The sequence below is a fragment of the Ranitomeya variabilis genome, chromosome 4, assembly GCF_051348905.1.
Source record: "Ranitomeya variabilis isolate aRanVar5 chromosome 4, aRanVar5.hap1, whole genome shotgun sequence".
NCBI classification, from domain to species: Eukaryota; Metazoa; Chordata; class Amphibia; order Anura; family Dendrobatidae; genus Ranitomeya; species Ranitomeya variabilis.
Genome location: NC_135235.1, coordinates 61,344,816 through 61,358,770, shown reverse-complemented (window position 1 = coordinate 61,358,770; position 13,955 = coordinate 61,344,816). Strand labels below are relative to the sequence as shown.

The following is a 13,955-nucleotide window of genomic DNA, read 5'->3' as shown; positions in this document are numbered from 1 at the left end:
CCAGCAGGATGTCACATTTCCTAATCAAACTTGTTTGGGCTAAGATTTTGTGGTGCAGAAAGGAGGCCCCATTTCTTTATCTAAATTATTTGTGCTAGTACTGTCTTGCAGGCTTGTCATCACATTTCAGAATCTAAATCCTTTTAGCTAATAGTGTGGTCCAGAGACCAGCCTACATTTTTTAATCTGAATCATTTCTGACAACAGTTTATTCCAGACACACTAAATCTTCTGCTCTACTATCGTGCTGCACGCAGGAGGCAGGAGGCCACATTTCCTAATCTAAATAGTTTGTGCTAATTTTCTGGTGCAGGCAGTAGACCACATTTCCTAATCTAATATTAGCCAAATATTGGTTATGGATAGTCAAACACTACATTAATAATTAATATGTGGAATAAAACCCTATAACAGAAATCCATCAGCATCTTATTATTGATGTGTCAATGACCTCACAAAGGCATCCTACTAGCACATAAAACCTCTTAACATTTTGGACTTAATAGGGAAGGAATCAAAGTGCCTCTAGTCCTTCAAGATTTTCTTATAAAAAATATTGATTGTTTGAGTTACCCTTAGTAGTAGAAAATATGAAAATGTGGATTACTTGAACATCTATGCAAACAACATATCATATCAGATGATTGTATAAGATTTCATCATTTTGAAAATATACCTGAGCAGACGACTCCAGCATCTTCATTATGTCCACAGTTATTCACTGTAAATGGTTGGTGTAGACAGTCCCATACGTGTTGTTCATTGCCGGTGCATTGCACATCATCCAATACAATTACTCCTTGTCCTTGGCCAAATGCAGCACTGCCATTAAATGCAAGAGCTTGGCCACAATTTAACTGCCGGCATACAACTTGTGCAGCATTAATATCCCAATAATCATCACACACAGTTCCCCATGCTCCATTATAGAGGATTTCTACACGACCGTTACATAGACCATTGCCATTTACCAGTCTTATAGACAAGTCTGAACCTGAACCTAAAAAAAAGGAGAATGGTCATTTCTGAAAACGATGAATTATAAATTATCTTAAAGGGAACCTGACAGATCCCCTATAAAGCATTTGTATTATTGTTACTAAATACCCTGCCTATTCAGCCCTTTGTAGTGTTTAAAACCAAAATACATGTTAAAGCAAATTTTTATAAATAGTGATGAGTGGATTTATTCGGATACCTTTCAGCAATCTCAAATTTGGCATGAAAGGAGCTCATTTGAATTTGTGTTCGGATTTACGTGCATTTTCCCTTAAAGTCAGCAAAACTCGTGAACAGTTCAGTAAATGATTGTGTTTCCACTAATGCTTTTGTTAGGACTTTGGCTAGGATAGTGGTGCTGTATGTTGAGCGGGGGGGGTCTTTAATGAGGGGATTTAGTGTGGAGAGGTCAGAGGAATGGCGGACTGTTTTTGTTTTTTAATTTTTCCTCTTTTTGTTTACTTAATGTGTGTAGATTCTGGCTGACAATCACAGCACAAATACCATCTACAATGCCAGACACAAGGGCTTCTGTAATTGTTTGCCAAAATCACATGACCCTCTCCATATAAAAAGGGGATATGTTGTTTTGGTGGCATGATTTTGTCAGTGTAACAGTACAGAGAGGATGCTACAGTGGCTGCTGCAAGTTTTCAGATAGTTAGAAATGCAGTTTATTGTCAGTTTCTTCAGCTATTTTGGATCCTGTGTAAAATCAACCTTCCATCATCTGAAACAATTGTGCTAATAGTGTGGTGCAGGCAGGGCGCCACATTTCCTAATCACATTCAATTGGATTAATACTGTGGTGCAGGAAGGAGGCTACATTTCCTATTCAAAATCATTTGCACTAACATTGTGGTGTAGGCAGGAGGCCAGATTTCCTAATGAAAATAGTTTGGGCTAATATTGTGGTGCAGGCAGAAAGCCACATTTCCCAATCATGAACTTTTGGTCTAATATTGTGGTGCCAGCAGGATGTCACATTTCCTAATCAAACTTGCTTGGGCTAAGATTTTGTGGTGCAGAAAGGAGGCCCCATTTCTTTATCTAAATTATTTGTGCTAGTACTGTCTTGCAGGCTTGTCATCACATTTCAGAATCTAAATCCTTTTAGCTAATAGTGTGGTCCAGAGACCAGCCTACATTTTTTAATCTGAATCATTTCTGACAACAGTTTATTCCAGACACACTAAATCTTCTGCTCTATTATTGTGGTGCACGCAGGAGGCAGGAGGCCACATTTCCTAATCTAAATAGTTTGTGCTAATTTTCTGGTGCAGGCAGTAGACCACATTTCCTAATCTAATATTAGCAAAATATATAGGTTATGGATAGTCAAACAATACATTAAAAATTAACATGTGGAATAAAACCCTATAACAGAAATCCATCAGCATCTTATTATTGATGTGTCAATGACCTCACAAAGGCATCCTACTAGCACATAAAACCTCTTAACATTTTGGACTTAATAGGGAAGGAACCAAAGTGCCTCTAGTCCTTCAAGATTTTCTTATAAAAACTATTGATTGTTTGAGTTACCCTTAGTAGTAGAAAATATGAAAATGTGGATTACTTGAACATCTATGCAAACAACATATCATATCAGATGATTGTATAAGATTTCATCATTTTTAAAATATACCTGAGCAGACGACTCCAGCATCTTCATTATGTCCACAGTTATTCACTGTAAATGGTTGGTGTAGACAGTCCCATACGTGTTGTTCATTGCCAGTGCATTGCACATCATCCAATACAATTACTCCTTGTCCTTGGCCAAATGCAGCACTGCCATTAAATGCAAGAGCTTGGCCACAATTTAACTGCCGGCATACAACTTGTGCAGCATTAATATCCCAATAATCATCACACACAGTTCCCCATGCTCCATTATAGAGGATTTCTACACGACCGTTACATTGACCATTGCCATTTACCAGTCTTATAGACAAGTCTGAACCTGAACCTAAAAAAAAGGAGAATGGTCATTTCTGAAAACAATGAATTATAAATTATCTTAAAGGGAACCTGACAGATCCCCTATAATGCATTTGTATTATTGTTACTAAATACCCTGCCTATTCAGCACTTTGTAGTGTTTAAAACCAAAATACATGTTAAAGCAAATTTTTATAAATAGTGATGAGTGGATTTATTCGGATACCTTTCAGCAATCTCAAATTTGGCATGAAAGGAGCTCATTTGAATTTGTGTTCGGATTTACGTGCATTTTCCCTTAAAGTCAGCAAAACTCGTGAACAGTTCAGTAAATGATTGTGTTTCCACTAATGCTTTTGTTAGGACTTTGGCTAGGATAGTGGTGCTGTATGTTAAGCGGGGGGGTCTTTAATGAGGGGATTTAGTGTGGAGAGGTCAGAGGAATGGCAGACTGTTTTTGTTTTTTAATTTTTTCTCTTTTTGTTAACTTAATGTGTGTAGATTCTGGCAGACAATCACAGCACAAATACCATCCACAATGCCAGACACAAGGGCTTCTGTAATTGGTTGCCAAAATCACATGACCCTCTCCATATAAAAAGGGGATATGTTGTTTTGGTGGCATGATTTTGTCAGTGTAACAGTACAGAGAGGATGCTACAGTGGCTGCTGCAAGTTTTCAGATAGTTAGAAATGCAGTTTATTGTCAGTTTCTTCAGCTATTTTGGATCCTGTGTAAAATCAACCTTCCATCATCTGAAACAATTGTGCTAATAGTGTGGTGCAGGCAGGGCGCCACATTTCCTAATCACATTCAATTGGATTAATACTGTGGTGCAGGAAGGAGGCTACATTTCCTATTCAAAATCATTTGCACTAACATTGTGGTGTAGGCAGGAGGCCAGATTTCCTAATGAAAATAGTTTGGGCTAATATTGTGGTGCAGGCAGAAAGCCACATTTCCCAATCATGATCTTTTGGTCTAATATTGTGGTGCCAGCAGGATGTCACATTTCCTAATCAAACTTGTTTGGGCTAAGATTTTGTGGTGCAGAAAGGAGGCCCCATTTCTTTATCTAAATTATTTGTGCTAGTACTGTCTTGCAGGCTTGTCATCACATTTCAGAATCTAAATCCTTTTAGCTAATAGTGTGGTCCAGAGACCAGCCTACATTTTTTAATCTGAATCATTTCTGACAACAGTTTATTCCAGACACACTAAATCTTCTGCTCTACTATTGTGCTGCACGCAGGAGGCAGGAGGCCACATTTCCTAATCTAAATAGTTTGTGCTAATTTTCTGGTGCAGGCAGTAGACCACATTTCCTAATCTAATATTAGCCAAATATTGGTTATGGATAGTCAAACACTACATTAATAATTAATATGTGGAATAAAACCCTATAACAGAAATCCATCAGCATCTTATTATTGATGTGTCAATGACCTCACAAAGGCATCCTACTAGCACATAAAACCTCTTAACATTTTGGACTTAATAGGGAAGGAATCAAAGTGCCTCTAGTCCTTCAAGATTTTCTTATAAAAACTATTGATTGTTTGAGTTACCCTTAGTAGTAGAAAATATGAAAATGTGGATTACTTGAACATCTATGCAAACAACATATCATATCAGATGATTGTATAAGATTTCATCATTTTGAAAATATACCTGAGCAGACGACTCCAGCATCTTCATTATGTCCACAGTTATTCACTGTAAATGGTTGGTGTAGACAGTCCCATACGTGTTGTTCATTGCCGGTGCATTGCACATCATCCAATACAATTACTCCTTGTCCTTGGCCAAATGCAGCACTGCCATTAAATGCAAGAGCTTGGCCACAATTTAACTGCCGGCATACAACTTGTGCAGCATTAATATCCCAATAATCATCACACACAGTTCCCCATGCTCCATTATAGAGGATTTCTACACGACCGTTACATTGACCATTGCCATTTACCAGTCTTATAGACAAGTCTGAACCTGAACCTAAAAAAAAGGAGAATGGTCATTTCTGAAAACGATGAATTATAAATTATCTTAAAGGGAACCTGACAGATCCCCTATAAAGCATTTGTATTATTGTTACTAAATACCCTGCCTATTCAGCCCTTTGTAGTGTTTAAAACCAAAATACATGTTAAAGCAAATTTTTATAAATAGTGATGAGTGGATTTATTCGGATACCTTTCAGCAATCTCAAATTTGGCATGAAAGGAGCTCATTTGAATTTGTGTTCGGATTTACGTGCATTTTCCCTTAAAGTCAGCAAAACTCGTGAACAGTTCAGTAAATGATTGTGTTTCCACTAATGCTTTTGTTAGGACTTTGGCTAGGATAGTGGTGCTGTATGTTGAGCGGGGGGGTCTTTAATGAGGGGATTTAGTGTGGAGAGGTCAGAGGAATGGCAGACTGTTTTTGTTTTTTAATTTTTTCTTTTTTTGTTAACTTAATGTGTGTAGATTCTGGCAGACAATCACAGCACAAATACCATCCACAATGCCAGACACAAGGGCTTCTGTAATTGGTTGCCAAAATCACATGACCCTCTCCATATAAAAAGGGGATATGTTGTTTTGGTGGCATGATTTTGTCAGTGTAACAGTACAGAGAGGATGCTACAGTGGCTGCTGCAAGTTTTCAGATAGTTAGAAATGCAGTTTATTGTCAGTTTCTTCAGCTATTTTGGATCCTGTGTAAAATCAACCTTCCATCATCTGAAACAATTGTGCTAATAGTGTGGTGCAGGCAGGGCGCCACATTTCCTAATCACATTCAATTGGATTAATACTGTGGTGCAGGAAGGAGGCTACATTTCCTATTCAAAATCATTTGCACTAACATTGTGGTGTAGGCAGGAGGCCAGATTTCCTAATGAAAATAGTTTGGGCTAATATTGTGGTGCAGGCAGAAAGCCACATTTCCCAATCATGATCTTTTGGTCTAATATTGTGGTGCCAGCAGGATGTCACATTTCCTAATTAAACTTGTTTGGGCTAAGATTTTGTGGTGCAGAAAGGAGGCCCCATTTCTTTATCTAAATTATTTGTGCTAGTACTGTCTTGCAGGCTTGTCATCACATTTCAGAATCTAAATCCTTTTAGCTAATAGTGTGGTCCAGAGACCAGCCTACATTTTTTAATCTGAATCATTTCTGACAACAGTTTATTCCAGACACACTAAATCTTCTGCTCTACTATTGTGCTGCACGCAGGAGGCAGGAGGCCACATTTCCTAATCTAAATAGTTTGTGCTAATTTTCTGGTGCAGGCAGTAGACCACATTTCCTAATCTAATATTAGCCAAATATTGGTTATGGATAGTCAAACACTACATTAATAATTAATATGTGGAATAAAACCCTATAACAGAAATCCATCAGCATCTTATTATTGATGTGTCAATGACCTCACAAAGGCATCCTACTAGCACATAAAACCTCTTAACATTTTGGACTTAATAGGGAAGGAATCAAAGTGCCTCTAGTCCTTCAAGATTTTCTTATAAAAACTATTGATTGTTTGAGTTACCCTTAGTAGTAGAAAATATGAAAATGTGGATTACTTGAACATCTATGCAAACAACATATCATACCAGATGATTGTATAAGATTTCATCATTTTGAAAATATACCTGAGCAGACGACTCCAGCATCTTCATTATGTCCACAGTTATTCACTGTAAATGGTTGGTGTAGACAGTCCCATACGTGTTGTTCATTGCCGGTGCATTGCACATCATCCAATACAATTACTCCTTGTCCTTGGCCAAATGCAGCACTGCCATTAAATGCAAGAGCTTGGCCACAATTTAACTGCCGGCATACAACTTGTGCAGCATTAATATCCCAATAATCATCACACACAGTTCCCCATGCTCCATTATAGAGGATTTCTACACGACCGTTACATTGACCATTGCCATTTACCAGTCTTATAGACAAGTCTGAACCTGAACCTAAAAAAAAGGAGAATGGTCATTTCTGAAAACGATGAATTATAAATTATCTTAAAGGGAACCTGACAGATCCCCTATAAAGCATTTGTATTATTGTTACTAAATACCCTGCCTATTCAGCCCTTTGTAGTGTTTAAAACCAAAATACATGTTAAAGCAAATTTTTATAAATAGTGATGAGTGGATTTATTCGGATACCTTTCAGCAATCTCAAATTTGGCATGAAAGGAGCTCATTTGAATTTGTGTTCGGATTTACGTGCATTTTCCCTTAAAGTCAGCAAAACTCGTGAACAGTTCAGTAAATGATTGTGTTTCCACTAATGCTTTTGTTAGGACTTTGGCTAGGATAGTGGTGCTGTATGTTGAGCGGGGGGGTCTTTAATGAGGGGATTTAGTGTGGAGAGGTCAGAGGAATGGCAGACTGTTTTTGTTTTTTAATTTTTTCTCTTTTTGTTTACTTAATGTGTGTAGATTCTGGCTGACAATCACAGCACAAATACCATCCACAATGCCAGACACAAGGGCTTCTGTAATTGGTTGCCAAAATCACATAACCCTCTCCATATAAAAAGGGGATATGTTGTTTTGGTGGCATGATTTTGTCAGTGTAACAGTACAGAGAGGATGCTACAGTGGCTGCTGCAAGTTTTCAGATAGTTAGAAATGCAGTTTATTGTCAGTTTCTTCAGCTATTTTGGATCCTGTGTAAAATCAACCTTCCATCATCTGAAACAATTGTGCTAATAGTGTGGTGCAGGCAGGGCGCCACATTTCCTAATCACATTCAATTGGATTAATACTGTGGTGCAGGAAGGAGGCTACATTTCCTATTCAAAATCATTTGCACTAACATTGTGGTGTAGGCAGGAGGCCAGATTTCCTAATGAAAATAGTTTGGGCTAATATTGTGGTGCAGGCAGAAAGCCACATTTCCCAATCATGATCTTTTGGTCTAATATTGTGGTGCCAGCAGGATGTCACATTTCCTAATCAAACTTGTTTGGGCTAAGATTTTGTGGTGCAGAAAGGAGGCCCCATTTCTTTATCTAAATTATTTGTGCTAGTACTGTCTTGCAGGCTTGTCATCACATTTCAGAATCTAAATCCTTTTAGCTAATAGTGTGGTCCAGAGACCAGCCTACATTTTTTAATCTGAATCATTTCTGACAACAGTTTATTCCAGACACACTAAATCTTCTGCTCTACTATCGTGCTGCACGCAGGAGGCAGGAGGCCACATTTCCTAATCTAAATAGTTTGTGCTAATTTTCTGGTGCAGGCAGTAGACCACATTTCCTAATCTAATATTAGCCAAATATTGGTTATGGATAGTCAAACACTACATTAATAATTAATATGTGGAATAAAACCCTATAACAGAAATCCATCAGCATCTTATTATTGATGTGTCAATGACCTCACAAAGGCATCCTACTAGCACATAAAACCTCTTAACATTTTGGACTTAATAGGGAAGGAATCAAAGTGCCTCTAGTCCTTCAAGATTTTCTTATAAAAAATATTGATTGTTTGAGTTACCCTTAGTAGTAGAAAATATGAAAATGTGGATTACTTGAACATCTATGCAAACAACATATCATATCAGATGATTGTATAAGATTTCATCATTTTGAAAATATACCTGAGCAGACGACTCCAGCATCTTCATTATGTCCACAGTTATTCACTGTAAATGGTTGGTGTAGACAGTCCCATACGTGTTGTTCATTGCCGGTGCATTGCACATCATCCAATACAATTACTCCTTGTCCTTGGCCAAATGCAGCACTGCCATTAAATGCAAGAGCTTGGCCACAATTTAACTGCCGGCATACAACTTGTGCAGCATTAATATCCCAATAATCATCACACACAGTTCCCCATGCTCCATTATAGAGGATTTCTACACGACCGTTACATTGACCATTGCCATTTACCAGTCTTATAGACAAGTCTGAACCTGAACCTAAAAAAAGGAGAATGGTCATTTCTGAAAACGATGAATTATAAATTATCTTAAAGGGAACCTGACAGATCCCCTATAAAGCATTTGTATTATTGTTACTAAATACCGTGCCTATTCAGCCCTTTGTAGTGTTTAAAACCAAAATACATGTTAAAGCAAATTTTTATAAATAGTGATGAGTGGATTTATTCGGATACCTTTCAGCAATCTCAAATTTGGCATGAAAGGAGCTCATTTGAATTTGTGTTCGGATTTACGTGCATTTTCCCTTAAAGTCAGCAAAACTCGTGAACAGTTCAGTAAATGATTGTGTTTCCACTAATGCTTTTGTTAGGACTTTGGCTAGGATAGTGGTGCTGTATGTTGAGCGGGGGGGGTCTTTAATGAGGGGATTTAGTGTGGAGAGGTCAGAGGAATGGCGGACTGTTTTTGTTTTTTAATTTTTTCTCTTTTTGTTTACTTAATGTGTGTAGATTCTGGCTGACAATCACAGCACAAATACCATCTACAATGCCAGACACAAGGGCTTCTGTAATTGGTTGCCAAAATCACATGACCCTCTCCATATAAAAAGGGGATATGTTGTTTTGGTGGCATGATTTTGTCAGTGTAACAGTACAGAGAGGATGCTACAGTGGCTGCTGCAAGTTTTCAGATAGTTAGAAATGCAGTTTATTGTCAGTTTCTTCAGCTATTTTGGATCCTGTGTAAAATCAACCTTCCATCATCTGAAACAATTGTGCTAATAGTGTGGTGCAGGCAGGGCGCCACATTTCCTAATCACATTCAATTGGATTAATACTGTGGTGCAGGAAGGAGGCTACATTTCCTATTCAAAATCATTTGCACTAACATTGTGGTGTAGGCAGGAGGCCAGATTTCCTAATGAAAATAGTTTGGGCTAATATTGTGGTGCAGGCAGAAAGCCACATTTCCCAATCATGAACTTTTGGTCTAATATTGTGGTGCCAGCAGGATGTCACATTTCCTAATCAAACTTGCTTGGGCTAAGATTTTGTGGTGCAGAAAGGAGGCCCCATTTCTTTATCTAAATTATTTGTGCTAGTACTGTCTTGCAGGCTTGTCATCACATTTCAGAATCTAAATCCTTTTAGCTAATAGTGTGGTCCAGAGACCAGCCTACATTTTTTAATCTGAATCATTTCTGACAACAGTTTATTCCAGACACACTAAATCTTCTGCTCTATTATTGTGGTGCACGCAGGAGGCAGGAGGCCACATTTCCTATTCTAAATAGTTTGTGCTAATTTTCTGGTGCAGGCAGTAGACCACATTTCCTAATCTAATATTAGCAAAATATATAGGTTATGGATAGTCAAACAATACATTAAAAATTAACATGTGGAATAAAACCCTATAACAGAAATCCATCAGCATCTTATTATTGATGTGTCAATGACCTCACAAAGGCATCCTACTAGCACATAAAACCTCTTAACATTTTGGACTTAATAGGGAAGGAACCAAAGTGCCTCTAGTCCTTCAAGATTTTCTTATAAAAACTATTGATTGTTTGAGTTACCCTTAGTAGTAGAAAATATGAAAATGTGGATTACTTGAACATCTATGCAAACAACATATCATATCAGATGATTGTATAAGATTTCATCATTTTGAAAATATACCTGAGCAGACGACTCCAGCATCTTCATTATGTCCACAGTTATTCACTGTAAATGGTTGGTGTAGACAGTCCCATACGTGTTGTTCATTGCCGGTGCATTGCACATCATCCAATACAATTACTCCTTGTCCTTGGCCAAATGCAGCACTGCCATTAAATGCAAGAGCTTGGCCACAATTTAACTGCCGGCATACAACTTGTGCAGCATTAATATCCCAATAATCATCACACACAGTTCCCCATGCTCCATTATAGAGGATTTCAACACGACCGTTACATTGACCATTGCCATTTACCAGTCTTATAGACAAGTCTGAACCTGAACCTAAAAAAAAGGAGAATGGTCATTTCTGAAAACAATGAATTATAAATTATCTTAAAGGGAACCTGACAGATCCCCTATAAAGCATTTGTATTATTGTTACTAAATACCGTGCCTATTCAGCCCTTTGTAATGTTTAAAACCAAAATACATGTTAAAGCAAATTTTTATAAATAGTGATGAGTGGATTTATTTGGATACCTTTCAGCAATCTCAAATTTGGCATGAAAGGAGCTCATTTGAATTTGTGTTCGGATTTACGTGCATTTTCCCTTAAAGTCAGCAAAACTCGTGAACAGTTCAGTAAATGATTGTGTTTCCACTAATGCTTTTGTTAGGACTTTGGCTAGGATAGTGGTGCTGTATGTTGAGCGGGGGGTCTTTAATGAAGGGATTTAGTGTGGAGAGGTCAGAGGAATGGCGGACTGTTTTTGTTTTTTAATTTTTTCTCTTTTTGTTTACTTAATGTGTGTAGATTCTGGCTGACAATCACAGCACAAATACCATCTACAATGCCAGACACAAGGGCTTCTGTAATTGGTTGCCAAAATCACATGACCCTCTCCATATAAAAAGGGGATATGTTGTTTTGGTGGCATGATTTTGTCAGTGTAACAGTACAGAGAGGATGCTACAGTGGCTGCTGCAAGTTTTCAGATAGTTAGAAATGCAGTTTATTGTCAGTTTCTTCAGCTATTTTGGATCCTGTGTAAAATCAACCTTCCATCATCTGAAACAATTGTGCTAATAGTGTGGTGCAGGCAGGGCGCCACATTTCCTAATCACATTCAATTGGATTAATACTGTGGTGCAGGAAGGAGGCTACATTTCCTATTCAAAATCATTTGCACTAACATTGTGGTGTAGGCAGGAGGCCAGATTTCCTAATGAAAATAGTTTGGGCTAATATTGTGGTGCAGGCAGAAAGCCACATTTCCCAATCATGAACTTTTGGTCTAATATTGTGGTGCCAGCAGGATGTCACATTTCCTAATCAAACTTGCTTGGGCTAAGATTTTGTGGTGCAGAAAGGAGGCCCCATTTCTTTATCTAAATTATTTGTGCTAGTACTGTCTTGCAGGCTTGTCATCACATTTCAGAATCTAAATCCTTTTAGCTAATAGTGTGGTCCAGAGACCAGCCTACATTTTTTAATCTGAATCATTTCTGACAACAGTTTATTCCAGACACACTAAATCTTTTGCTCTATTATTGTGGTGCACGCAGGAGGCAGGAGGCCACATTTCCTAATCTAAATAGTTTGTGCTAATTTTCTGGTGCAGGCAGTAGACCACATTTCCTAATCTAATATTAGCAAAATATATAGGTTATGGATAGTCAAACAATACATTAAAAATTAACATGTGGAATAAAACCCTATAACAGAAATCCATCAGCATCTTATTATTGATGTGTCAATGACCTCACAAAGGCATCCTACTAGCACATAAAACCTCTTAACATTTTGGACTTAATAGGGAAGGAATCAAAGTGCCTCTAGTCCTTCAAGATTTTCTTATAAAAACTATTGATTGTTTGAGTTACCCTTAGTAGTAGAAAATATGAAAATGTGGATTACTTGAACATCTATGCAAACAACATATCATATCAGATGATTGTATAAGATTTCATCATTTTTAAAATATACCTGAGCAGACGACTCCAGCATCTTCATTATGTCCACAGTTATTCACTGTAAATGGTTGGTGTAGACAGTCCCATACGTGTTGTTCATTGCCGGTGCATTGCACATCATCCAATACAATTACTCCTTGTCCTTGGCCAAATGCAGCACTGCCATTAAATGCAAGAGCTTGGCCACAATTTAACTGCCGGCATACAACTTGTGCAGCATTAATATCCCAATAATCATCACACACAGTTCCCCATGCTCCATTATAGAGGATTTCAACACGACCGTTACATTGACCATTGCCATTTACCAGTCTTATAGACAAGTCTGAACCTGAACCTAAAAAAAAGGAGAATGGTCATTTCTGAAAACAATGAATTATAAATTATCTTAAAGGGAACCTGACAGATCCCCTATAAAGCATTTGTATTATTGTTACTAAATACCGTGCCTATTCAGCCCTTTGTAATGTTTAAAACCAAAATACATGTTAAAGCAAATTTTTATAAATAGTGATGAGTGGATTTATTCGGATACCTTTCAGCAATCTCAAATTTGGCATGAAAGGAGCTCATTTGAATTTGTGTTCGGATTTACGTGCATTTTCCCTTAAAGTCAGCAAAACTCGTGAACAGTTCAGTAAATGATTGTGTTTCCACTAATGCTTTTGTTAGGACTTTGGCTAGGATAGTGGTGCTGTATGTTGAGCGGGGGGGTCTTTAATGAAGGGATTTAGTGTGGAGAGGTCAGAGGAATGGCGGACTGTTTTTGTTTTTTAATTTTTCTCTTTTTGTTTACTTAATGTGTGTAGATTCTGGCTGACAATCACAGCACAAATACCATCTACAATGCCAGACACAAGGGCTTCTGTAATTGGTTGCCAAAATCACATGACCCTCTCCATATAAAAAGGGGATATGTTGTTTTGGTGGCATGATTTTGTCAGTGTAACAGTACAGAGAGGATGCTACAGTGGCTGCTGCAAGTTTTCAGATAGTTAGAAATGCAGTTTATTGTCAGTTTCTTCAGCTATTTTGGATCCTGTGTAAAATCAACCTTCCATCATCTGAAACAATTGTGCTAATAGTGTGGTGCAGGCAGGGCGCCACATTTCCTAATCACATTCAATTGGATTAATACTGTGGTGCAGGAAGGAGGCTACATTTCCTATTCAAAATCATTTGCACTAACATTGTGGTGTAGGCAGGAGGCCAGATTTCCTAATGAAAATAGTTTGGGCTAATATTGTGGTGCAGGCAGAAAGCCACATTTCCCAATCATGAACTTTTGGTCTAATATTGCAGGATGTCACATTTCCTAATCAAACTTGCTTGGGCTAAGATTTTGTGGTGCAGAAAGGAGGCCCCATTTCTTTATCTAAATTATTTGTGCTAGTACTGTCTTGCAGGCTTGTCATCACATTTCAGAATCTAAATCCTTTTAGCTAATAGTGTGGTCCAGAGACCAGCCTACATTTTTT

At 37.8% G+C, this 13,955-nt stretch overlaps 1 protein-coding gene across 1 annotated transcript in view; it reads right to left on the bottom strand.

Moving 5' to 3' along the window:
* The window catches only part of LOC143767565 (uncharacterized), a 95,129-nt gene that overhangs the window by 61,862 nt on the left and 19,312 nt on the right, over nucleotides 1-13,955 (bottom strand). Inside the window, exons 4-10 of the mRNA XM_077255975.1 lie at nucleotides 12,491-12,788; nucleotides 10,529-10,845; nucleotides 8,552-8,852; nucleotides 6,584-6,895; nucleotides 4,616-4,933; nucleotides 2,736-2,965; nucleotides 677-974 (exon numbers count right to left, since the gene is read on the bottom strand). Coding sequence (XP_077112090.1) covers nucleotides 677-974; nucleotides 2,736-2,965; nucleotides 4,616-4,933; nucleotides 6,584-6,895; nucleotides 8,552-8,852; nucleotides 10,529-10,845; nucleotides 12,491-12,788 — 2,074 coding nt within the window. The remainder of the gene's footprint in view (nucleotides 1-676; nucleotides 975-2,735; nucleotides 2,966-4,615; nucleotides 4,934-6,583; nucleotides 6,896-8,551; nucleotides 8,853-10,528; nucleotides 10,846-12,490; nucleotides 12,789-13,955) is intronic.